Below are 27,123 nucleotides of genomic sequence, written 5' to 3'. Positions count from 1 at the left end.
GTCCGTGCCCTGCGGCAGGAAATAACCCCTCTGCCACATCATGGACAAAGGAAGCACACACAGCTGCCAGGCCGGTTCAAGGACAGAGAGACACTGGCAGAAGGTCATGTCCTAAGGAAACCCTGGACCAGACAAGAAACAATCCTCTTGTACAGGCCCTGGGCAAGGAATGGACTGTGTACTAAAACACTGAGGGAAGAGGGATGGAGTTAGCCACACAGCTCAGTCTTAGAAAGGAAGCTCACAGTTAGCTCTAAAGGGCTGTTTATGGACAGGGCCAGTTACTGACAATCTGGTGTTTCTATCACTGAAGGGACGACAATGAGCAAATAGGATTTAATGGCACAAATATGCCTGGGAACTGTACTACCAACCAGTCCAGCACGTGGACTGTTGGGGCCTACAACATGTCAGGAGACACCCACATTTCATGCAGCTGTGGCGCCTTCCCCGAAGGTGCCACAGGATAGCTGGGTGCACTGGAGTGGCAACGGCTCACTGAGCATGCATGCAGCACAGCACTGCAGCCAAGGCCCTGCATGTAGCACAGCACTGCAGCCAAGGCCCTGCATGCAGCACAGCACTGCAGCCAAGGCCCTGGCAGGACTCACGTCGGAAGGAAGTAAAAACGGTGACAGTCCGTACCAGACTCGAAGCTGAAAAGAGCCCCCTGCCCCCCAAACGTGAATAGAGCTAGCCACTAGCCAGGAAAATGAGTAACACGGCACCCTGGGGGACAGAAATACAAGGGTAAATATGATTCTTGAGCATAGGAAGACCCATTCTGTTACCCTGCAGACAAGCTGATGAACTTACTACCTACAATGTTACTAGTCGATGGCATCTTCTCAGAGCAGAGTCATGTGGCTGCTCCGTGACTGAGCATGTGTAAGGACAGACACTACCCTAGGTGAGTACTGACTTCCATCGGAGAGGTAGAACACGTTAACTACTTTTATTTAATTACTAACTTGTGCTGCACTAAGGATAGGACCCAGGCCCCCCCACTGCTGAGCCACCCCAGCTGCAGTAAACACTTTCAAAGGCAAGGCAGCTGGTACTAAGCTCTGTCTGTTTTCAGAATACAGCCACAGCCACAAAGGATGCCCAAGAAGTTCCTGTGGCATCCCTGGCGTCTACAGCAGGCTGGGGTTGGTCATGGAGATGCACGCCTTTTTCATCTCTGCACTTGGAGACAAAGGCAAATGGATCTCTGTGAGCCCAATGGCAGCCTGGACTTCATCTATGAGTTCCAGGCCAGCCATGGCTACACCATGAGACCCTGTCTCAAAACGAAGTGTGTTGTGTAGGGACCCAATACTGGTGCTCCCACCAACTGTCCCGAAGTACATAGTTCCGTCCTAGCTCAAGCTGCCAGCTAAGCAGCTCTCATTCACAAATCCTTGCTGGGAACGCAGAGCCTTGGCTCCTCCGTGTTAGCGGGGCTGGAACTGGCCAAGTGTCCAATCTGTCCTGGTAAGTCAGTGACAAACTGGGATGGTACATGGCTTTCTCTCTGCTGTGTGGGCTTCCTGGATAGGAAGAGGCTTCTATCAGTCACAAGAAATAAACATGGTTTTGGGCTGGGCGCGGGGTCAGTGGTGAGTCCTAGCTAACATGTGTGAGGCCTCAGGCTCCGCCTACAGCACTGTGAAAGAAAAAAGTAATTAAGGATATACACGGAAGTGAACATCCTATTGCCTCGTGGCAGCCGTACCTTGGGAATGTAACATTATCTCAGTGGCTCAAGAAACACCTGTAGTAAGTTCCAGAGGTGCCACTCTGGTTGCACATCTTTGTAAGCACAAGCCCTAGCTGCACCCCACGAAGAGAACGGACGGAGCACACCTCTGCTCCACAGCCCCGGATGGAACACTGAACAAAGACCTTGCTTCAAACTGTTTATTAAGAAATGGAAACAATACCGCCCCCCCAATTTTTTTTTTTAAATACAAGATGTGGGTTCCTTCAGACACAAGGAGTTTCTAGGTAATATATCTAGGTTACACTGTACAAATGACAGTTAACCACGCAAATTCCACCTGGTTAAACGATGGTCAAAAATAACCATGTACAAAATGCTCTGGTGGTAGAAGAAATGAGTACACCACCTGTAAAGTGTCACCCACTGCTAAGATGCAGCCCAGATGTGATAAAAGCTACACGGGAACCTGACAGACACCTTTAATCCCTGCAACCAGGATCTCTGGAGTTCCATGGTAGCCTGGGCTGCACAGTGACACCGTCTCAGAAATAAAAAAAGGAAGAGGAAAGGAAGGAGAGAGAGAGACAGACAGACAGACCCACCAAACAAGATTGTTTGGGAGAGAGAGAGAGAGACCAAACAAGATCTACAAGGGGAGACTTAGAGAGAGCATTTCCCTGGCCCAGGACATAAGACAAGCCAGCTGCACAGGGGACAATGGCGAGATGGAGCCCAAAACTGCATTCACAGACAGAAACACACACTGGGCTACAAGCCAAAAAGCAAGGAATTCCATGGGAATTCCATAGAACAGACGCCCGCATTGGGCAGGAAGCCACCTACTTATAAGTGTACGGGTGAAGGGCCCTCCTTCCGGGTGGCAGACATGGAGGACAGGCAGATACGAACAGCACCTTCTACATGGCCTGGGGAAGCACAGGCTTCTCCCTGAGTTCTTAGACGGGAAAGAGAGAGAAGAGAGGGAAGGTAGCTGTGTTGAGAGTGCGAGGCGAGTGGCGACCACGGAGAGAAGGCTGAGGAGGGAAAGCAGGGCCGGAGCAAAGCTGAGCCCTGGAGACAAGGCGGCCGGGAGAGAGGTTGAAGTAGCAGAATACCCCAGTACCAGAAGCTGCAGGCCCAACCAGACCCCCCTGAGTTGGGGCTGACGGCTCCAACAAGGGCACAGAGCATCAATGGCTCACAAGCAGTGTGGCCACACAGTGCTGAGACCCTCCAGAGGTCAGCCAACAGCTGGCTGCACAGCACCTGAAGAGCAGAGGTGCTGTGGTGCTTAGTGAGTGTTCCAGGGTGGAAACGGAGCCTGCGGTGCCTACTACCGAGCTGCAGCTGCAGCCTGTTTCTCCATCTTTTGGAATCACTTGACTTGAATGACACATACTTGCACACTTGCACCCAAGGCTGCACCAGTAGAGCGCCGAGCTCCTGCAGTATGGGACCACACTGGCTTTGGTTTGATTTGCCCTTCACATTTGGGTGACTGGCCTAAAAGGAGATGGAACACTTGGGCCTCACGGCTTCTAGATGACAGGAGGAAGTCGGCCACCAGCCCTGGGCCCTGCACAGGCAGATAGCCAGCAAAACCAAAGGCTGCCACACATTGAGGGAGCCAATGTTGTTAGCAGATCTACAGCTGCAGCAGAGCCCACGTGGACCCGGAGACTCTTACTCGACCTTTACCATGGCTCCAAAGCCGCCCCTCTCTGCTAGCAAGATGCCTTCATTCAAGGTGGCCAGGTCAGGCAGGCTGGTACCAGAGACCCCATCAGGCACCTGGTCGTACTGTTCCAGACTCCGGTGAGCTTCTAGGTGGCTCTCCTGTAGCTGGGACAGCTTGCTTCTTGCCTGCAAGACAAACACCATGGACATCAAAGGAGCTCCAGGTACAGCCAGCAAGGTGCCTTCCTTCCCTGAGGGATCAGACACACAGGGAAGGACTGCCCTGCCAAGCTGAATTACTAGACAGGTGACCCTGGCCCTGTGAAAGGGTCCCATGTCATAATGAAACTGTTTACAGCACTGCCCAACTGACAAAAAGATAGGAGGAAGAGGAGGAGGAGGAGGAGGAACCAGAAGGCGGCCTAGGAAGGCTGAGGCAGGAAGACTGATCACAAGTTCAAGGCTGACCCTATCTCAAGCACAGTTAAAAGAAATCCAAAAAAAAACAAAAAAAAAACAAAAAAAAAAACAAAACCTGAAACCAAACCAAACCAAACCAAGCCAACAACAAAAGTGATGCTGGCCATGGTCATACCCGTGTTTAATCACAGCACTCAAGAGGCAGAGACAAGTGGATCTCTGTGAGTTCAAGGACAGCCTGGTCTACAGTGAGTTCCAGACCTGCAGAGGCTACACAATTGAGATCCTCTATTACCACCAACAATCATTCCTTCTATTAGCAATGTCTGCAAGTATCTTAAGCCATCTCCAAGGAATAGTCTCTGAAGGCTGGGAGGAAGAACCCTGAAAATAACCCCATGGAAATAACATTTATAAAGCACAATATAAGACATGAAGCCACTGAGACCAGAGAGGTGTCACATTGCCCTATCAGCCTGTAGCCTGAGACAAGCAGAGAGTTTCCGTCTACAGGACACAGGTTTCTTTGCTGTCTGTTAAGGGCATCCCCTGTCTGTCCTGCATGCCGGAGATCACATGAAGACAGAGCAGTGAGCACCATGTGCACAAGGACAGGGCAGGCTCAGAGCTTCCTCCTGGCTTCTGGGAAGGGCCAGCACTCACGGGACACGGAGGCAGGCAGGCACTCTGAGCCACACTCTACAAAGTCCTCAGCAGCTCACCTCACCAGCACCACTGTCCCATCCCTGTCAAAGCACCTGGTTGATGTCATCCTGTGTGCACTTCAGGGACCTGAGGATGGTCTCGAGCTGCGCACGACCAGCCTGGATGCTCTGCTCCAGCTGTGTCTCCTCCTGCTGCAGCCGATTCAGCTCTGACTTGGCCCGGTTCAGGTCATCCTCCTGGGACTTCAAGTCTGACTCCTGAGACTGGATCTGGGTTTTCAACGATGAGATCTGAAATGACAGCCAAAAGGACTCACAAGTCAGGCAGGGCACAGAAAGACAGACAGACACCAAGCTTTCTTTCTCACTGTGTGGACACAGAGATATAGCTGGTGGGTGATGGTGCAGCTGCCACGCCTGAAGAGGACCTAGTCCCCCGCTGTCCTCTGACCACACACAGATATATACGCAAATTCACACAAGCATGAGTGTGCTACACAAACACACACAAAAGCTCCCTCAAAACATGAGTGAATAATATCTACACAATGGAGTACTACTCAGCCATTAGAAACAATGAATTCATGAAATTCTTAGGCAAATGGATGGAGCTGGAGAACATCATACTAAGTGAGGTAACCCAGACTCAAAAGGTGAATCATGGTATGCACTCACTAATAAGTGGTTATTAACCTAGAAAACTGGAATACCCAAAACATAATTCACACAACAAATGAGGTACAAGAAGAAAGGAGGAGTGGCCCCTGGTTCTGAAAAGACTCAGTGAAGCAGTATAGAACAAAATCAGAACAGTGAAGTGGGAAGGGTTGGGTGGGAAAACAGGGGGAGGAAAGGGGACTGATGGGACTTTTGGGGAGTGGGGGTCCAGAAAAGGGGAAATCATTTGAAATGTAAATAAATATATCAATAAATTAAAAAAAATGAGTGAATAAGTATATAAAGTATAAAGTATGGAGTCTGCACAGTCAGAGGCCATGTATGGAACAGGTAGTGAGGGGAAGGAGATCATCTGTGACAAAAGGGGTCACAGCAGGAGGCGGGGGCGCCGACAGCCCTGTTCCCTGCTGTAGGACATTGGGGAGGAGCTACTGAAGCCATGCAGTTTTGCAACCTGATCCCTGGGGACAGAGGGATCATTCACAGCTCTGGCCTCAGGTACCTAGATGTTTCTCAGCTGGCATTTTGTCATCTGTTGGCAAGAGCTGTCATGGGACACTGGGACACTGGGAGCTCACCGTCTGGGTCTCATCCTGGCACTTGTGCCGCACATCACTCAGCATGTCCCGCAGCTTAGCCTTCTGCTGGTCCATCTCGTCCAGGCGGTCCTGGGCATCCTGTTTCTGAGCCTCAAGCTCCTGCAGACTGCTAGTTTCCCGGTCCAGGTCATTTTGTAATTCCTATGGGAAAGGGGTGGTGCTGACTAACATGGTAACAACAGTCCCTAAATAAGAGATTAAAAGACACGCTAGGCTGGACTATGGTTCAGCATTAGAAACTGTGTGGGAAGGGCTCCACCCCTATGCTCACCAGGGATGAGGATGAGGTCCTAGGCTCTGTTTTTGGCACCTGAGCAAGGATGAGGCTTGGGGTTCTACACTCAGTGCCTACCAGATATGTGTGAAACCCCAGGTTCCATCCCCAATGCCACCAAGGAAACAAAACCACATGGTAATCCCAAGGCTGTCCCATGCACTGTCACACATTCAGCACACAATTCTGACATCCCCCTGCATTCAGCAACCTTAGCCGAGGCGCAGCACCCACACCTGCACTTCGCTGGTTTTCTGTCTGATTGCCTCTTCCTTTTCTCTGATGTCTTGTTCTAGTGAGTATTTCTCTCTGCAGGTTTAAAAACAATGGATGAAAACAGTCAACACTGCATAGCACAGAGCTGTCATCTTGACTGGAGGCCTAAACCTACACATTCGATACAGAATGGTCCCTAAAGCCCTCCATATCTCCTGACTCCTCAGGCTTGCCACACAAATGGTCCTATGTCACCATGACAGCATGTATCTGAGGTCCTCACCACAGGCCAGATAGATCAGCTTCTGGAACTCAGCTAAGGAAGACCCTTTCTTTGCACATTAGCTAGCCTAGATACTTTTTACAGCAATATTCCTGGACTAACCAATGATACTCCCTACCATAGGGCACAGCAGACCCTGCACAAGAGTCTCCGTCTCAGTGCCCACTGCCTCAGAGCAGGGTCTTTACCGTCTGACAGACAAACAGGAAAATGGAGGATCCCAGGCAGCAAGGACTTGCCAGCTCTTGACTTGCCAGCTCTTGCTGGCTCTGGAGGCAGACAGGGTGGAGTGGGACTGGTCCCCACATTAGCATGGGGTTCCCAGCTGACATTCAGCAAGGAAATGGAGAGCTTGGACCCACAGCAGCAAGGACCCATTGAGAAGTCCAGGCATACATCTTTTCCTTGGGTTCCAACACCAGCGGACAGTTGGCACAGGCCCTGCACTCCCTCCCTATGTCACCAAACTGTTCAGTTCTGTGACTGTCACACGGAGAGAAACCACTCCCTATGTCACACACCCAATCAAAGCCACTCAGTAGTCTGACACCGACAGGCCACTCAACAAAGAGGGACACAGGGGACAAAGAACTGCAGATAAACACCGTCCAGTACTGCAGGGACAGTGGACTATGGAGTCAGCTGTGTTGTTCCTGAAGGACAGGAACAGAAAGCACAGCTGGGCCAGGAGAGCCAGGGCCAGAGCATGGCAGTCGCTGACCTCTGGGAAAAGGGCAGCGAGAAACTGGACCCCTGATGCCAGATTTGGATCTGTCATCTAAGCTGTGTGCCGGACTCTCGTCTCAGTTGTTTGTATTCCTAGGCAGCTATGTAGCCATAACCTGCCCGAAGCTACCTGAACAACATAGACTCAGAGCAACAATGATCCAAGTAAGATTTGTGTCTTCCCCTCCCCTCAAAGGCTCGTGGGGAAATGGACACAAGGCTGCTGCACCCATCGGGACCCACCAGAAAGCAGACAGTCACGTACCTCTGCAGCTGTGCGACCTCCTGGCTAATGTCGTCCAGCTCTTTCACACCAGTGAACTCCCCTGACCCGAGAGCGTTTGAACTGTCCTAGGATCAAAACTTCAAAGTCACAGGGAGCCAGCAGCTTACATGTCAGGGGACCAAAGCACTAGCCACTGACCTGAGAACTCTCCAGGTGGCCCAATCAAAGGATCCCCACCTCCCAGTTCCCACCCCCAAACGTGGCCTGGGGGACTGAGGACTTGGAGGGAGGTCTTGGGGCACCAGCAGTGAACCCGGTTCGTATGTGGCCGCTGGCGGCCTACACAGCAGCACCTTCTGGTGGGTGGTAGAAGAACAGAAACAAAGATGCCTGGGTACTCACTGGAATGGGGGCACCTCTCTCCGAAGGCGGCACCATGTCAGGCGAGAGGACTTGAGGCGGGTCGATGCCTTTACTGACCTTCTGCTGGATGAAATACATAGCTAGCGCGAACTGCTCTTTGCTTAACTTGCCCGTTTGTCTTGTATCGGCCAGGGCCCTGGGAGAGATGTGAAATGCAATTATACACCTCAGCTGCACTTGCCACCACCTATTCTGAGCCAGCCCTGATGATCAAGGCCACCAGGACCACAGCAGCCCTGGCACTGCCTCCATGTTCCCATCAGTGCTGATGAGCACCTCCTTAAGGATGGTCACGGGTGCACGGGAGCAAGGCTGACAGGAAGAACCCTCCCCACAGCACACACCCCTCCAGTTGACCGTAAGGGTCAAGGGTTCCTTGGTTCATCTTGTTCTAGGTACTCCAGAGACGCAAGTGTCCAGCACAGACCATGAGGTCCCGGGCAGATGGGGCAGGGCTACATTATCATTCCTGTTTAGTCTAGATCTGGAGGCTGTGTGCAGCCTTGGGCGAGAGCTGCACTCTGGAGGTCTCAAGACACCCTCCCTGTCCACAGTGTCTTCGACCTCAGGAGCTTGCCTTGGGTCTGTGTCTCGTGTGGCACCAGGGAGAAAAGGAGTATCCTAGAGGAGCTGGCAGTGCACTGTTGGCATTAAAAGTGCTGTCACTTGCCACAAGTGGGCACAAGGCAGCCTGGCTAAGGAGGCAGCTGAGTGCCCCTGACCCTTGGGGCTGACTCTTCTCCTTACCTGGCTAGGATTACTCAAGCTCAGTTCCCTGATCCAGCCAGAAAGCAGGCAGGAAGCTACTCAGGGCTCTGGTTTAGGACAAATTAACTTATTGGAACACATCGGTTACCCTCAGAAGGAGCCTTACTCTGAGATGTCAGCTCTGTCCAGCACTTAACAAAGGTAGGATGAAGGCAGCCCCCTCATCCAGCACCCAGTGTTTGTTATACAGCGGCCACCGTCTACACTAGAACAGCTGTGACCACTTGCAAGAGAACCCCAAGAATCAGCCTAATGGCTGGTGACTGTTCCTGTGCTAGCTGGCTTGGTAAACTTTATACGACCTGGAGATATCTAGGAAGAGGGTCTGCGACAATGGCTTCATCAGATTGGCCTGTAGGCAGCTCTGTAGGGGCGTTTTCTCCATTAATGACTGATGGGGTTGGAAATCTCATGTGGGTGGTGCCCACCCTGGGTAGGTGAGCCTGAGGTGTATAAGGAGACTGAGGAAACCACGGGGAGCCAGCCAGGAGCCAGCACCCTCCATGACCTCTGCTTCAGCTCCTGCCTCCAAGGTCCTGCCTGACTTCCCTCAGTGACGGACTATGATCTGGAAATGTAAACAGAAACAAGCCATTTCCACAGTCATGGTGTTCTATCCCCGAACCAGAAACCCTAAAACAGTGCTCCGTAGGAGAACAGGACTTAGGGGGGCCACTGGACCCCCATCTACACCTCCCAACCCCTATATGTCATTCATACCTAATCTCATGTAGCCTGGGGTCTCAAGAAATACCAGGGTCCACAGAGTTTGGAAGGTTTACTGAAGAGGACCAACTGTGGGGTCACCAGCACATCTGACTGACATTTAATGGCAATGCACCTGCCCCCCACAATCACACTCTGGTGACCCACTTGACTTCAATGTAATGTACATGGACTGTCCGTGGTGCTCCTCCAAGTGGAAGCTCACGGGAACCGCCCAGGCCCTTACTCAAGCGGCAGGCGGAAGGACTGTTACGGGCGGCTGTGGCAAGGTGAGGCCTGTAGAGAAGACTTAGCACAGCTGTCCAGTACCAGATATGGGCTGGCCCTACTTCCCTGTATACTGTCACCTGGAAAATGGGAGCCCTCCCGACTCTCTTTTTCAATCTCTCAGCGCACCTCCACCAACATTTCCATCATTACCAGATGTGTGCCAGAAGGTTCTGTGTGAGGCCTGAGTGCATGAAGATCTCCTTCACTTCCTGGCCACTCACATAGCCATCAAGGTCCAGGTCTGTCTTCAGGAAGATCTCGTCAAAGCGCATCTTATCTGCCACAGGCACAACCCAGGCCACTGGTGGCTGAAACAGGTTACAACAGAGTGACTTCTTTGTGAGGCCTACTCCAGCCCTCAGCACTGCTTACAATTCTCACTGACAGGGTCAGGACCATACAGCCTGGTGCAGGACTCTGGCTAGGAGCTGAGAGAATAAAAAAGGTCAAATACAGTGCAGTTCGGGTCAGTTGGGGATCTCCACTGCTACCATTTCTGTGCCCTGTAAGCCCAGAACCACAGAATATGGGATGGTGAGCTGGAGACAGTCTCAGGATAGAAACACCCAGGAAGAGACTGCAGCTGTTGACCAGTTTCCATTTTGTTGTTGTCGTTGTTGATTTTTACTATACGATTATCCCTCAGCTCTGGTGAGTCCGAGGCAGGGAGACTAGGAGTTCCTGGCCAGCCTGGAACTATAGCAAGACCCTGTGTTAATGAGCACAGGAGACATCTATCTGCTACTCCATGCCGCACAGCCACTCCTTACGTGGTCTCTGGGCTCAGGAGGCATGCTAGTACATGCTAGCTGACTGAGCCCTCGTGGACACCAAAACTCTCAGCACTTTGTCAACATGTACACAGACCCTGAGCACATTCTCCCAAACACACTCCCCATCTTAACATGCATGACTAAGAACGCCCGACTCATGTTACAGCTGTATGTAGCACATTATTTCTCGGTTCCAAATGCTCATGGGACAGGGAAATAACGTCCCCTGCCAGGCCAGCCTTCCCAGCACCCAGATCACGAGCGTCTGCTCTTCACAGGAAGCACTAGGTACTACACCGACACAATAAGCTCTTGCCCCAGTGCCAGAGCCAGGCACAGGGGTCTGTGTCAGTGATGCGTGAGGGGCAGGCCTGTGGTTAGAAGGTGCTGCACTGAACCCATGCCACACATACGTGCTGCGGCACGTACCCACCCATGAACATGTGCAGCAGCCTTAATGCACAGTGGGGGAGCCTCGTCCTGTCGGGCGGGCAGCCGCCTTGGTGGTAAAGACCACTGCATGCATGAACATGAGCACAGGAGTGCTGCCTCTAGAACCACCTAACAAACAACAAGCAGGCACCCTGCAAGTGCCTACAACTCCTGTGTCAGAGGAGGGAGCCCACTCGGGTGTGCTGGGTACCAGCCCAGCCAGGAAAGAGAGAGCTCCAGGGATCAAGAAGAGACCTTGCCTCAAAGGAATGGAGAGACAGTGATGGAGGAGGACATCTGATACCCTCGGTGGCCTCCAAACAAAGATGTGTGCACTTACTTAAACAAATGAATGCACATAAACAGATAAACAAATGAATGAGTGTTCTCAGTGAGCTGAGCCTACAGGACAGATGAATGAATGAATGAGTGTTCTCAGTGAGCTGAGCCTACGGGACAGATAAATGAATGAATGAGTGTTCTCAGTGAGCTGAGCCTACAGGACAGATAAATGAATGAATGAGTGTTCTCAGTGAGCTGAGCCTACGGGACAGATGAATGAATGAGTGTTCTCAGTGAGCTGAGTCTACAGGACAGATAAATGAATGAATGAGTGTTCTCAGTGAGCTGAGTCTACAGGACAGATAAATGAATGAATGAGTGTTCTCAGTGAGCTGAGTCTACAGGACAGATAAATGAATGAATGAGTGTTCTCAGTGAGCTGAGCCTACGGGACAGATGAATGAATGAATGAGTGTTCTCAGTGAGCTGAGTCTACAGGACAGATAAATGAATGAATGAGTGTTCTCAGTGAGCTGAGCCTACAGGACAGATAAATGAATGAATGAGTGTTCTCAGTGAGCTGAGCCTACAGGACAGATGAATGAATGAATGAGTTCTCAGTGAGCTGAGCCTACGGGACAGATAAATGAATGAATGAGTGTTCTCAGTGAGCTGAGCCTACAGGACAGATGAATGAATGAATGAGTGTTCTCAGTGAGCTGAGCCTACAGGACAGATGAATGAATGAATGAGTGTTCTCAGTAAGCTGAGCCTACAGGACAGATGAATGAATGAATGAGTGTTCTCAGTGAGCTGAGCCTACAGGACAGATGAATGAATGAATGAATGAGTGTTCTCAGTGAGCTGAGCCTACAGGACAGATAAATAAATGAATGAGTGTTCTCAGTGAGCTGAGTCTACAGGACAGATAAATGAATGAATGAGTGTTCTCAGTGAGCTGAGCCTACATACAGGACAGATGAATGAATGAATGAGTGTTCTCAGTGAGCTGAGTCTACGGGACAGATAAATGAATGAATGAGTGTTCTCAGTGAGCTGAGCCTACGGACATGCACAGGTTCTGGGAAGACACTGGATCACTTCAACAAGGACTTTGGCAATAAAGAGCACTGTCCAGACCCCATACACACCAGGGGACAATTCCACTTACCCGAAAGAAAGCTCATTGTGAATCATGGTAATATTTTAATGTTCTTTTTTGTTTTATTTTATTTATTCATGTGTTCATTCAATCATTCATTTAATGCACATTGGTGTTTGGCTGCATACAGCCATGCACCACATGAGCAAGTACAGACTGCTGTGAGCTGCCGTGTGAGTGCTGGCAACGGAACCTGATCCTCTGGAAGAGCAGTCAGAATGCTTTAGTCACTAGCCATCTCTCTAACCCCATACCTCTAATAAAGTTAAAAGAATTTGATCAAAGCGTTCTCTTTCCTGCTGATGAGAAATGGTCTAGACGAGGCCTTGGCACTGACCTGAGTCTGCTTGGCACTGTGCTTTGGGGACAGGCTGCCTGTGCTGTTGAGGCTGCTCACGCTGCCGTGGGACGGTGTGGAGCGGAGGCTGTCTTTGGGTGGTGGGCTGGCAGGCAGGACAGGCACAGCACCTGCAAACACTGTCTTCTTCCTCTTGGACGGTGGGATGAGAGGTGGGGGCAGGACAGAGGGCACTGGTTCCTTCTCCAGGGCGCGGTACACCAAGTGCATGGCCTGTGGTGCCAATGAGAAGAAAAAGGCACTGGAGGGTGGCTGAGAACACGGGGTGCCTGCCTCATGAAGTCTGGGAGCCACGGGGACTCCTCAAGGCTCTAAGGAAGCTGTTATCTTTTCTCCTGCATCAGCACCTCTGCACCCTCGAGACATGTCCGATTTGGGCAGCTGAAGTGAACACGGACGACAGCCACCCAGACACAGCACACGGCCACTGTCTGTTCCTTCCCAAGATCTGAGTTACCTGTGGTCTGAAAATGTTAGGTAGAAAGTTCCAGAAATAAAAAAAATCACATTCCTAGCACTTCTCCTAGAACATACTGCCATGACTGGTGTAAAACAGGTATCTCAAGTTTGCCAGGATGGCCTCACGCTCACCAAGTAGCTGAAGGTGCCCTTGGACTCCTGACCTTCCTGCTGTGTCCACAGGATTTTGGCATGCCTGGCAAGAACTCTACTCAGTAAACAGTCCAGTCTTTGTTTTAATTACAACAGTCATTACTAGTCTATTACCAATCAAAGCGGCAGCAGCTAAGGACATATGGGGAAAGTGAAGCACACATATGTAATAGATTTGCCCGAGTCCCTAGGCATTGATACCTTCCCTCGGCAGGCAGGCTGACCACCAGCCCCGGGGCTTATGATTTTCAAAGTTCTGAAGCCTGGAGGGGCATAGACACCAAGAAAAGACACAGAGCATGACTCTAGAGAGGACACTGTGAGACAGCAGGGAGCTACAGCACTGTAGGAGAATGCTCTAAGTCATGTCTAAGTATTTATTTGTTCTGAGGCAAAGTCATGGTATGAAGTCAAGGCTGGACCTGAATCCTAATCCTCCTGCCTCAGCATTCTAAGTCCTGGGATGGTAGGCACACTGGCGAAAATCACAGCTTTTGAAGGTTTACTTTCATACCTGAGTGTTTGCCTGTGTTTGTATACTTTGTGTGTGCAGTGCCCATGGAGGCCAGAAGGTACATCAAATCCCCTGGAGCTGGGGTTACAGACACTGTGAGCCACCGAGTCAGCTATGGAAGCAGAGAATCAACCTGGGTTGCCGGCGTGACCTTCCTCACACTGTAATAAGATGTGTCTCTGTACTTTTAATTGTTGATTACTGTACCAGCAGAGAGCTAAATGCAGGCAGGATTTTGGTATTATTATAGAAATTTGGCCCATCACCAGCTTCTGATTTATACACTCAATTTATACCCAAAACATGAAGGTCAGGTAAGTTCCTCATTGCCTAAAGGCAATTTAAGAAATGTAGGAAGTGTTGTCTCACTGCTGACTGGTTGTGATAGTGAGCTGACGGCAGGTATATAATAGCCAGGGCAGGTCCTAGTAGGATAGTCGCAGGCAGGAGCAGGAAACTGGAAGAGGACAAGGAAGGGAACAGATGTGGACTGGATTGGAGCGGGAGGTGAGGAGCTAGCCACTTGGTAGGTCTCAGTGTCACAATGGATGGAGTAAGTAGCTGGAGACTGCCCCAGCAAAAGGCCTAAAGCTTTAAACTACATAAACGTCTCCATGTTTTTATTTATACTTTAGATGGGTTCACAAGAGCCCTGCAACACCACGTCCTCTGCAGTACTTTTAAGCCGGAAGACATTTCTCCAGCCCCAATCTTATAGATTTTAAGGTCTATTTTAAAATGTAACTGGAAAGCCAGGTGCTGTATATGCTTATAATGCTAGAACTTGGGAGATGGAGACACGAGAATCAGGAGTCCAAGACCAGCTTCAAGGAGGCGGTGATGGCTAAAGCCTTTAAACGTTTAATCCCAGGACACAAGAGACAGAAAGGCAGAACTCTGAGTTTGAGGCCAGCCTGGTCTACACAGAGAAAACCCTGTCTCAAAAAAACAAAGAACAAAAAAACAAAGAACAGAACAGAACAAACAAAAAGATCATCCTCAATTACCCGAGACTCGGTCTCAAAAAAACAAAAAAACAAAAACAAAAAACAAAAAACAAAAATAGGCTAGTGGTGGCATAGGCCTTTAATCCCAGCACTTGGGAGGCAAAGGCAGGTGGATCTCTGGATTCAAGATCAGCCTGTTCTGTAGATCAAGTTCCAGGCCAGCCCACAGAGGAGGAGGATGAAGCAGGCATTGTAAGAGAATCACACTGGATAAGAGAATCTGGAGTCTCCTGTACTCCTAACCCTTTCCTCAGTACTGGGATGATGTGAAAATAAGCACTTCAAAACACAGGACTGCAGCGCCCACCAAAGGGAGTGCTTCCTTAGATTTCAGCAAGGACAGACAGGACGCAGAGGACTTACCACAGCAAACTCGTCTCGGTCCAAGTGTCCGTCCTTGTCAATGTCGCTGAGGTCCCAAACCTAAAGGGCACAGACAAATCCAGAAGGAGGTGTGAGAAGGAAGGAAGGAAGGAAGGAAGGAAGGGAGGGCCTGTCAGGCTCACCCAGCACAGGCCTGAGACCTAGGCGGTCTCTAGCCCCTAGGGAGCTGTCTACCTGTTCTCTAACACAGCCACACACACACACACACACACACAACACACACACACACATTTTACACACACACACACATTACACACACACACACACACACACACAATCACACGGGGAGGGGAGGGGAGGGGAGGGGAGGGGAGGGGAGGGGAGGGGAGGGGAGGGGAGGGGAGGGGAGGGGAGGGGAGGAGAGGAGAGGAGAGGAGAGGAGAGGAGAGGAGAGGAGAGGAGAGGAGAGGAGAGGAGAGGAGAGGAGAGACATTTAAGAACTAGTCTGTGACAAGAGGCTGAGACAAGAGGACTGGAAGCTCAAGGCCAGCCTGGGCTACATGGAGGGTTACAGGCCTGTCTTGGCTCTACAGCAAGAGCCTATCTGTGGTGGGCTGAGTGGGAATGGCCCCACCAGCTCACATATTTGCAAACCGAGTCCTCAGTTGGTGAACTGCTAAGGAAGGATGAGGAGGTGCGGCCTTGCTAGATGAGTTGTGTCCCTGTGGGGCGAGGCTCTCCCTGCTGCTCTGCCTGGGGACGAGGGCGGCTCTCAGCTCTGCTTCAGCACTGTGTGCGCTGCTGCCGCCATGCTTCCCAGCACGGTGATAATAACTGACTAACCCTCGGAAACTGTACACAAGCCCCCAGTGAAATGCTTTGTAAGAGTAGCTCTGCTCGTGGAGGCTCTTTAAAGCAACAGAACAGTAACTAAGACCCTACCTAAAACGATCAAGTCAACAGTCTAGACACCTGCAGCTCTCTCAAACCATCCTCTGTGCTCTTCCTGCAGCATGCTCTTTCCCAGGCAACCCTTTCAACCGAAATGTGAATCAAACCTGGTCCTCTGCAGTGCTCGTAAGCCCTAAGACCCAGCCCCAATATCACAGACTTTAAAGTCTATTTTGAAATGTAGCTGGACAGGTGCTGCTCATAGTTATAGAACTTGGGAGGTCGAGGCACATCTAATGGGCATTAGGAGACAGTCTCAGAGGCCCTGAGGACCACAGTGTCTATTGCTTTAGGCTCTATGAGAGGATAAGGGCCTTTGAAAGACCTCGGTCCCTCTGAAGCAACGCCCCACAGAGAGCAAGCTTGCCTGACCCACAGACCATGAAGCAAGCTGCCATGCCCGTCTGGAGCACCAGAGTCCTCAGTAGGGGCCTGCAGAACAAATGTGAAGTTCATTTTTGATAAGGGACTCCTGATGCAGGATCTTGCTACACAAAATGAGTGGGCCTCAAATTTATGCTCCTCCTTTTGGGTTTATAGGTGTGCGTTGCCACAGCAACTAAAACTGAGGCTTTAACATAAATAAATCAAAGAAATGAACTGTGGAAGTGGATCAGGAGTTTAAGGTTACCTCTAGCCAATATGGGAAGTGGGAGACCCCATCTCAAAAATGATAAGACCAAAAATGAAATATCTAAGACTATTTCTAAACCTTCAAGTTGAAAATGCCTTAACTGGGGCTGGAGAGATGGTTCAGCGGTTAACAGCACCAAATGCTCTTCTGAAGGTCCTGAGTTCAAATCCCAGAAACCACATGGTGGCTCACAACCATCTGTGATGAGATCTGGTGCCCTCTTCTGGTGTGTCTGAAAACAGCAATAGTGTGCCCACATATAATGAATAAATACATCTTTAAATAAAAAGAAAAGAAAAGAAAAGAAAGTGCCTTAACTTTATACTGACAGGCAGGAAAAAGCATTTCCTTAAAAAGAGAAAGCAAGGGCCAATGAAATGGCTCAGCAGGTCAAGATACCTGCTGGAAAGCCTGAAAGGTGAGTTTGATCCCCACATAGAGGATTAAAGGCAGCAGCACATGCCTTTAATCCCAGCACCGGAAAGTATGGTTGAGCAGATTTCAAAACCAGCACTATCTACACAGAGTCCCAAGCCAACCAGGGATCCATTGTGAAACCCAAGAAAGCAAAAAAAGAAATGTCAATGCAATTGTTTTTTAAAGCTGGGTGTTGTGGCATGCACTTGTAAACCAGTACTGTGACGGAAAGCAGAGACAGGATGATGCCTGAATTCTCTGGCCAGTCAGCCCAGCTCAGCAACTTAGTAAATTCTAGGCCCACTGAAAGACCCAATGTAAAACACACACCGACAGCAGTTTAGTAAGCTTCCAAGGTTGTCTTCTGAACCTCACACAAAAACACTGTACTGACTGGTTCTGTGTGTCAACTTGACACAGGCTGGGGTTATCACTGAGAAAGGAGCTTCAGCTGGGGAAATGCCTCCATGAGATCCAGTTGTGGGGCATTTTGTCAATTAGTGATCAAGTGGGGAGGACTCCTTGTGGGTGGTACCACCTTTGGGCTGGTGCTCTTGGGTTCTATAAGAGAGCAGGCTGAGCAAGCCAGGGGAAGCAAGCCAGTAAGAAACATCCCTCCATGGCCTCTGCATCAGCTCCTGCTTCCTGACCTGATTGAGTTCCAGTCCTGACTTCCTTTAGTGATGACCAGCAATGTGGAAGTGTAAGCTGGATAAACCCTTTCCTCCCCAACTTGCTTCTTGGTCATGATGTTTGTGCAGGAAGAGAAACCCAGACTAAGACAGGCGCACTCTTATGAAGACACTTTTTTTAAAAATCAAGTGGAAACAAACAAACACACAAAAGAAAAGAAAGATTCCTTCTGAGGTCAGCGCAGGCTCTCTGGTTACAAGTAGATGTAAGCCTTCTCCCTTCTGCCTGTGCCTCCTCCCATCATACAACAGAAGGGTGCCAGGGCGGAAGAGGGACCACCTGGTGGTACAGTGCGTGACGGGTGGGAGAACGCTGACTGTTACCAGCCAAGCACACTGCAGTGCAGGGTGGGGAAGCACCCAGCCAGCCCCTTACCCGGCCCAGCACGTCCAGAGGTAGTTTCGAGTTCATGAGGACCGGCTTGACCTTGTCTCCAGAGAGTAGTCCGTTAACTGGCAGAAGGCTTTCAAAGATGCCATCAAACTTCGCCTTCTCCTCCACCTACCAGGAGAGAAGCCAGACTGAGTACGAGCAAGCAGAGGGGCCAACACCCAGGTGTGCCTACTCAGTGAGAGCAAGACGTCCGAGTTTCCAGGGAGAATTTGTGGCCTGGGAAAAACAGCTCCCTGGCACCATGAGCCTGGGTCCTGGGGAGCAGAGGCCAACAGGGTGATATTTCCCTCTGGACTGAACATGACCAAAGTCAACCTCTAGTAGAACCAATGGCACAGCCTCTCATTCCAGCACTCAAGACAGAGCTAGGAAGATGGAGGGCTTGAAGCCAGCCTGTGCTAGATCGGAAGACCCTATCTCAAATGCCAACCTAAGTGCTAATAATGTTTTACTTCTCATATTGCGAACACAAGCCGCAATGAGGCACAATGCAGTAAAGGCTTGAGTGCCAATCTCATCACCCACAAAAGAGGTTTGGAAAAGAGTGCTAGTGCTGTGGCTTGGTGGGTGGAGTGCCCATGAAGCATGCACAAAAAGCCCTGGGCTCCATCCCCAGCACGTACAATCCACCAACAATTCCAGCACTCAATTTAAGGTGGAGGCAGGAGGATCAGGAGTACAAGATCATTCTTGGCTGCACAGCATGTTTGAAAACATGAGACCCTGTCTCAGAGAAACAAACTAGCGGGGCTAAGGATTTAGCTTGGTGGCGAAGCCCTTGCCTGAGAAGCTCAAAGCTATCCTAGAGATGGCTAACAGGATCAAGGAGGAAGGGGAAGAACGTGAACCATGGGGCGGGGCTGCCGCCATTCTGAGAGCGTCCACAGCCCACACTTGTGGTAGGCCCAACTCTGACTCAGGAGTCACAGGTTTTGTAAACCTGTATCTCAAGTTTTAACTTACTTATTGTGCATACACACATGAGGGGGAGCACACAGTCCATGGCACTTGTGTGGCAATCAGAGGACAGTTCTCTCCTTCCGTCCTGGGAATTCCAGGAATTCCAGGATCACCACACTTGGCAGCCAGCACTTCTAGTCACGGAGCCATCTCACCAGCCCATCATTTTTGTTTCTGAGACAGGTTCTTCCCTATGTGACCCATGCTGTCCTTGAACATGTGATCTGTCCTCCAGCCTCAAGTTCCCAAGTGTTGGGATAACAAGTCTATGCCACTGTGATAAAACAGTGACTAAGACACCAGCTGGTACCAGGAACTGGCACACCGCTGTGAAGTCCTCGCCCTGCTGCTTGTGAACTTTGGGACTCTGGATTAGGAAAGTAGTAGAGTAGCCGGGCGGTGGAGCACGCCTGTAATCCCAGCACTTGGGAGGCAGAGGCAGGCGGATTTCTGAGTTCGAGGCCAGCCTGGTCTACAGAGTGAGTTCCAGGGCAGCCAGGGCTACACAGAGAAACCATGTCTCAAAAAACAAAAACAAAAACGAAAGAAACAAAGAAACAAAGAAAGAAAGAAGGAAGAAAGAAAGATTTAAATGGGGGTTTAATGCACCATCCTAGTAGGAGCATAAAAGACAGTGCTGAGAGTGATTTGAACTGGAACATGACTTTCTCATGTTCCAGTGCTGAGGGAAAAAGAATATTAGTATGTGACGAAGAGATCGTTCTGCAATAATTTGACAAAAAAAAAAAAAAAGTGTCCCTTCTCTGAGAGATGCACCTGAAGCTAAATTAAGAGTGTGGGGTTAACAAGGCTGACCGAGGAGAAGCAGGGGCAGCTCAGTACTAACTGTCCTGCGGTTAGTGCTGCTGTCTCTCTGTCTCTCTCTGTCTCTGTCTCTCTCTGTGTCTCTCTCTTTTAAATTCTTATGCACTGCATCTCATGCACCCCCGCCCCTCTCACCCTGCTCCTTCACCCCTCCGCATCCACTCCCCTCTTTCCCTTCAGGAAGGGCCAGCCTCCCAGACATAGCATCTGTGGTAAAAGGAGCACGCTGAGCAAGGAAAACACAAAAGGTAGACGGAGCTAGAGGAGAAAGTTCCACAAGTGTGACGGAGCTGAGTCTAGTGCTTACCAAGACCTAAGGGCAAGACCCCACCTGGTTAAGCTTCCAACTTCTGAAAAGAAATCTTAAAAAAGTTTAGGATTAGGCATGGTAGTGCTACCCATAATCCCAGCACTCACAGGCAGGGGCAGGCAGATCTGAGTTCAAGACCAGCCCCGACTACAGAGCAAAGTCCAGGACAACCAAGCTTAGGCAGCGAAGGAAACCATCAAAAACAGGAAGCTGGTGAAGATGTGACCAAATGAGAAGGCCATGTTCCAGACAGGCCAAGAACTTAGCAGAACTTGGCAGCTTTGACTATTTGGTTCTGGCTTTAGGGGAAACGATACAGGAAAGAATCTCCCTCCATGACTAAGGAAAGCCACTGTCGCCCGGCAGGCAGGGGGGTGTCCCTGCGTGAAGCTTAGAGGCCAGTATGTGAAGCTGTGAAGGTGAGGCTTGGCTGCCTTAGAGACCTCACAGACGCCAGCACCATGAGATACCACTTCCAGGGAGTGCTGCCATCCAGAGCAGGGTGCATTGGAGCACTGAGAAGGGCTCTGACATCAGACGTTGGTGGATGCAGAGCATGGAGTCTGCCCTGCTGATGTTCAGTCTTGCTTTTGTCAGGATTTCCTCACTGTGCTCCTTTTCTTTCCTTTTGGAAAGGTAATGCACATCCTGTGCCAGTGTATGTTGGTAAAATGGGATCCATTTTTTCATTTTGGTTTTACAGGGGATTACAGTTAAAGAGAATCTCAGGAATCTCAGGAATCTCAGAAAAGATGTTAGACTTATAAAGAAGGCAAAGACTGGGATAGACTATGGAGACTTTTGAAGCTAGGCTGAGTGCATTTGGCACTATGATATGGCTACAAGCCTATGGGGGCCAGAGAATGGAATGTGGTGGTTGGAATGAAAATGACCCCAAAGGTTCATAGGAAGTGACTACTGGGAGTTGGGGCCTCGTTGGGGTAGGTGGGGCCTCGTTGGGGTAGGTGGGGCCTTGTTGGAGGAAGTGTCATCGTGGGTGGGCTATGGAGTTTCAAAAGCCCAAGCCAGGTCCAGAGGCTTTCTCTTTACCTCTCCAGCACCATGTCTGCTTGCACACCACCATGCTTCCCATCATGATGAAAATGAGCTAAATCTCTGCAACTATAAGCCAGCCCCAGTTAAATGCTTTCATTTATAAGAATTGCTAAGGTCGGGCTGGAGAGATAGCTCAGTGGTTAAGAACACTGACTGCTCATCCAGAGGTCCTAAGTTCAATTCCCAGTAACTATGGTGGCTCACAACCATCTCTAATAGGCATCTGGTGTGTCCGAAGATAGCGACAGTATGCCCACGTACATGAAATAAGTAAATCTTAAAAAAAAAAAAAAGAATTGCTGAGGTCGCCGTGTCCCTTTACCAACAGGATAGTGATGAAGACAGCCACCATGCTTGCTTGCTAGCTTTCTTCCCAAGAGGCAAGACCACAAGACCTTACGCATGGAAAAGAACACCTCAGGTGCTGAGCACGGGGCTCTGGCAGATCAGTGGACATCTCAGAGAGGGAGGAGAGGCTGGAAGAGCCTGAGCGGGGCGGCTCCCATCTATTTTGAAGAACCAATAAAAGCAACCCAGCCTCAAATGTGCACTGAGAGCTCAGGAATTAACTCCAACCTCACATCCTCAGCTCCTTGCTCCAGCTGTGGTGAAGAGACGTGAGAAGTGGCTTAGGCAGAGCCGTTTTCCCGGCTGGAGAGACAGGAGCAGAGGGTCAGGAGTCAAGAGCAGCTCCAGCTATAGTCTGAGTTTGACATCAGTCTGGGTGATTGAGATCCTTTCTCAATAAGTAAAAAACAAAAACTAAAGAGCTGGAGAGATGGTTCAGAGGTTGAGAGCACCCAAGTGCAGTTCCCAACACCCACATTAGGTGGCCCACAGCAGCTGGTAACTCCAGCTGCAGAGTTACTTTTGGTCTCAAAGGCCACAAAGACCCACCATCGATATACAAATAACTTAAAATAAAGTAAATTCTTAAAAACTAATAAAATCAAAACACAGATACGATCCTGCAACACTGTGGAGACATCTAAAAGCAAACGTATTCCAGAATGTTCTGAACACTATGAACAGCTCGTCCCTGTTCACTTACCCGCACAGCCCAGTGGGTCTCTGCAGACGACTGTGTGGCCATCAGTGGGCTGCTGGTGTCATGCTGAGGAAGAAAGGCACATGTGACCAAAGGATCTTACACCAAAATGGGAAGGCCACCAAATAGGGATGACCTATGACCCCACAGCTCCCCTCCCAGGTGTGAGCCACAGGTGTGCACACAGATCCATGACCATTTGTAACTCTGCGAGTCCCCAAACAGCCAACAGTGGACAAATGAGCTGTCCCCAGCCTAGGTCATGACAATAACAATATCCTCCTGATCCAGGCTATGATGTGGGCAGGCTAGGGAAAATGCCACATGCAAGGCCATATTCTGTATGACTCCATTAAGAGAAACCTCCCCAAAAGACAAATGTACACCGAAGACAATGGGTGGCTGCCAAGGACTGGGTAATGGAGAACAAAGATTAAGGCCCAGGGCCTTCCTTATGGGAGGTGAGAACTGGGACTCAGGATGACAGCTGCACGACACTGTCATGTATAAGTGCCACCCAACTGTGCACTCTATTTTACTTATTTTATTTATTTATTTTGTTTTGTTCTTGAGACAAGATCTCACTGTGTCCTGGAACTCATTCTGTAGACCAGGCTGGCCTCCAACTCAAACGAGATTTGTCTGCCTCCCAAGTGCTGGTATTAAGGGTGTGAGTTGCCATGCCTAGCTGAACTGTGGATTTTAAAATGGAGACTTATATGCATTTCACCTTGACTAAAACACAGGAAAGAGAAACATTGAGCTGCCACTCACATGTATGCACACACACATCCAGGAGGATGTGAGTACTCACAAATTTTGGTGGTGGCATGGTGAGGCTCAGATTGCTCAAGGTGACTTCGTGGCCACTCTGTGCACAGGCCACCAGTCGCAGTGCAACATAGAAACCCTGTCAACCCAAAAAAAGAGGCTTCAACACCATAAGGCAGGCAGACGGTACAGTTCTCAGTTCCACTGTGCCGACTGCAGCACCACAGCCACTAGTAAGTCCTGAGCACTGAGAAGGCCCAAGCAAATGGAGTTCCCAGAGGTAACAAGCTTCTAGATCAGGAGACGCAGGAGCAGGCACACACTCATCATGACTGATGGGTCACACATCGATCCTACTTTGTTTTCTGTCTTTGTAGGCCCAGGAGTAGGACGTAAAGCCTTAGGGATTCCAAACAAGAGCTTTCCTCCAATGCAGTACTGTGTTCTGGTACTGAAGGAACTAGCGTACATGTAAACCTCAGGGACCGTGCGGAGTCAGCTTTCTCCTTCCACCACGTGGGTCTAGGGGTTGACTCAGGTTGTTGGGCACGGCAGCGAACACCTTCTCCACAGGAACTATCTCACTCACCTACTTTTTCTTTTTAGTTAGTTTTGTTGTGGGTTTTTTTGTTTTGTTTTGTTGTTTATTTGTTTTTGTTTTTTTGAGACAGGGTTTCTCTGTGTAGCCCTGGCTGTCCTGGAACTCACTCTGTAGACCAGGCTGGTAACGAACTCAGAAATCCGCCTGCCTCTGCCTCCAAAGAGCTGGGATTAAAGGTGTGCGCCACCACTGCCTGGCTTTTGTTGTGTTTTTTAACCTATTTTTTTAATGTATGAGTGTTCTGTCTGCACACACACCTGCACATCAGAAGAAGGCATCAGATTCAATCATGGATGGCTGTGAGCCACCACTGGTTGCTAGGAACTTAACACAGGAACTCTCGAGTTAAGAGTTAAGTCTCAAGTTAAGTGTTAGAGCCAGTGCTCTTAACACTGAGTTAAGAACTGAGTTAAGGAACACTCCAGTTCCTTGTTAGGTTTTTTTGATTGGTTGGTTGGTTGGTTGGTTGGTTGGCTTGGTTTTTTGAGACAGGGTTTCTCTGTGTAGCCCTGGTTGTCCTGAAACTTGTTCTATAGATCAGGCTGACCTCCAACTCAGAAATCTACCTGCCTATACCTCCCAAATGCTGGGATTAAAGGCGTGTGTCACCACCACCTAATAAGTTCTGCTACTTTTAATAATGAGTGTGTGTACCCTTATGTAAGTACCCTTAGGGTCCAGAAGTGTCAGATTTCCTGGCGCTGGAGTTACAGGCAATTCTGAGCAGCCTGGTGTGGGTGCTGGGAGCTGAACTTAGTTCTCTGACAGAGCAGCAAGCACTCTTAACCACTGCACCATCTCTATACCCTCCTTTTTGGAGACAGGCTCTTACCATGCAGCTGAGTCTGAAGGGGGACTGCTTAACCCTCCTGTCTCAGCCTCCTGAGTGCCTGCATGACCTGAGGTGAGCCGTCAACTTTGACACAAACTAGAGTCAGCTAAGAAAGAACCTTGATCAAGGAACTGCCTCCTTTATAGTGGCCTGTGGACAGATCTGTGGGACATTTACCTAACTAATGATTCATAGCACCACCCCTGGGCTGGTGGTCGAGTTCTATAAGAAAGTAGGCTGAGCAAGCCATAGGGAGTAAGCAATCACCCTGCACGGCCGTTTCAGCTCCTCCCTCTAGGTTCCTGCCTCTAGGTCCTCCCCTGGTTTCCCTCAGTTATGAACTATAACCTGTAAGTCAAATAAGCTCCTCGTCTGCAGCTGCTTTTGGTCGTCTGTGTCAGTGGTGGAGGCTGAGGCAGGCTGAGACCTCCCTCCGCAGCAGACCTCTCCTGGCCTGAAGCGCAAACCCTGAGCGCTTCATGGACAGCTTTAGCGCCACGTCTTCCGTGGGCCGCGGAGGAGCACGTGCTGCCCGGAAACCTGACAACAGCAGTATGACGGTCCGAGGAGCGGCCAACGGGTTCTCAGGACCGTCACTAAGCAGCCACACACGCAGATCTCACGGAAGGGAGATGCTGGTGGCTAGCACATGGCCAGGCTCGAGGACCTGGGACACAAGAACAGCCTCAGCAGCTGGGAGAAGAGCTGGGGACCCACTGGCACCCAGGGCCAGGGCCACCTTCACAACTCTGTCAGCACGGTACTGCAAAGCCTGCTACACGGCTTCCGGGGCCAGCACTGTGAGGACAGACAGAAGGCCACTCAGACTGTCCCTTAAGAGCAGAGTCTGGGGCTCCAGGGAAGCGCTGCGCATACCTCCATGGTGCTACACTGGGGCATGGCCACCTTGGCTGCAGGCCCTGGTTTAGTGCTGTCTTAGTCAGGGTTTCTATTCCTGCACAAACATCATGACCAAGAAGCAAGTTGGGGAGGAAAGGGTTTATTGAGCTTACACTTCCATGTTGTAGTTCATCACTAAAGGAAGTCAGGACTGGAACTCAAGCAGGTCAGGAAGCAGGAGCTGATGCAGAGGCCATGGAGGGATGTTTCTCACTGGCTTGCTTGCTGCTTTCTTGTACAAGCCAAGAATACCAGCCCAGGGATGGCACCACCCACAAGGGGCCCTCCCCACTTGATCACTAATTGAGAAAATGCCCCACAGCTGGATCTCATGGAGGCACTTCCCCAAACTGAAGCTCCTTTCTCTGTGATAACTCCAGCCTGTGTCAATTTGACACATAAAACCAGCCAGTACAAGTGCTGTGACAGCAGAAGTCTGACATGGTGTTAGAATTGTGTTAATAAGCATCCCTGGGGAGAGCTGGTCACAGACATGGGCTAGAAGGGGTACACAGGAACCCACCAAACTACTTTTGGCATTTTCTATAAATTTCCAAAAAAGTGTAGAATTACTTTGCTATAGAACAGTCTTTAGGCTGAAGACATGGCTACCTGGTTAAGAGCATGTGTGGCTCATGAAGAGAACCAGACCTCATTTTCCAGCACCCACATGTGGCAGCTTCCAACTGACATCTTCTTCTGCTCTCCATGGGCCATATGCATGCACACACACACATTTCTGTGTTGTGCTGTCATCCTGTGTTGTGTGTGTGTTTCAATGTGTTCACGCCGGGTGTGTGTGTGTGTGTGTGTGTGTTTTGAGACTGTCTCACTGTGTAGCCCTGGCTGGCCTGGTGCTCACAGATATCCATCCATCTGCCTCCGTTGACTGGGTGTTAGGATTAAAAGTGTATACCACCATATCAAGTACAATTAATTTTAATTATCTTAATTTTTTAAAAAGTTTTAATCATTTACAGTTTTTTTTTTTTTTGTTTAAAGGTGTGTGTGTGTGTGTGTGTTCTGAGTGGTCAGAAGAGGGCACTGATCCCTTGAGACTGGATCAGATGGTTAAGCTGCCAAATATGGGTGCTGGAACCTGAACGCTGTAACAGCTGAACCCGCTCTCTAGCCTGCTGGTGTTTAGTTCAGTCTACCTGACACAATGGGAACTACCTAGGACGAAAGTCTCAATGAGGGGCTGTTTCACACAGGTAGGAGGCGTTTTCCTGGGCCCCTGAGTCAGGGAGACCTACCTGCATATGTCCACGCCACCCCTGGGCCAGGCCTGGGCTGAGGGAACAGGGAGAAGCAGCTGAGCACTGGCTTGTTGCATTGACTGTCCATCTGCTCCTGACTGGATGGGTTCAGCCGCTTCAGGCTCCTCCTGCCTTGACTGCCCCCAACCCAACACGCATGCGTGCATGCGCGCGCACACAAAGTAGGTTGTAACTGGAACTGTGAGCTACAGGCACCCTTTCTCTAAGCTGCTTCTGTCTAGGCAATTTACCACAGCAACAGATAAAGAAACGGAGACAGGCACAGGACAATCAAAGGCATGCCACTGAGTCAGGAGCCTGTGTCTTCCCACAGTGAGAACACCTCACTGGAG

The 27,123-nt window shown here is 50.0% G+C and overlaps 1 protein-coding gene across 11 annotated transcripts in view; it reads right to left on the bottom strand.

The window, feature by feature from the left end:
* Positions 1-27,123, bottom strand: part of Eps15l1 (epidermal growth factor receptor pathway substrate 15 like 1) — an 83,592-nt gene that overhangs the window by 33,210 nt on the left and 23,259 nt on the right. For 9 of the 11 annotated variants that reach the window (XM_052162749.1, XM_052162750.1, XM_052162748.1 and 6 more), the window contains exons 5-16: positions 23,222-23,317; positions 22,411-22,473; positions 18,191-18,316; positions 15,160-15,219; positions 12,643-12,876; positions 9,807-9,964; positions 7,872-8,028; positions 7,509-7,594; positions 6,255-6,327; positions 5,724-5,885; positions 4,561-4,758; positions 3,404-3,568 (exon numbers count right to left, since the gene is read on the bottom strand). In XM_052162749.1, coding sequence (XP_052018709.1) covers positions 3,404-3,568; positions 4,561-4,758; positions 5,724-5,885; positions 6,255-6,327; positions 7,509-7,594; positions 7,872-8,028; positions 9,807-9,964; positions 12,643-12,876; positions 15,160-15,219; positions 18,191-18,316; positions 22,411-22,473; positions 23,222-23,317 — 1,578 coding nt within the window. The remainder of the gene's footprint in view (positions 1-3,403; positions 3,569-4,560; positions 4,759-5,723; positions 5,886-6,254; positions 6,328-7,508; positions 7,595-7,871; positions 8,029-9,806; positions 9,965-12,642; positions 12,877-15,159; positions 15,220-18,190; positions 18,317-22,410; positions 22,474-23,221; positions 23,318-27,123) is intronic. The other 2 variants (XM_052162751.1, XM_052162758.1) reach the window with 1 other exon arrangement.

This window comes from Apodemus sylvaticus, chromosome 18, assembly GCF_947179515.1.
Source record: "Apodemus sylvaticus chromosome 18, mApoSyl1.1, whole genome shotgun sequence".
Taxonomy (NCBI): domain Eukaryota; kingdom Metazoa; phylum Chordata; class Mammalia; order Rodentia; family Muridae; genus Apodemus; species Apodemus sylvaticus.
Note: the sequence above shows the minus strand (reverse complement) of the source record. Positions and strands in the feature narration are given on the sequence as shown.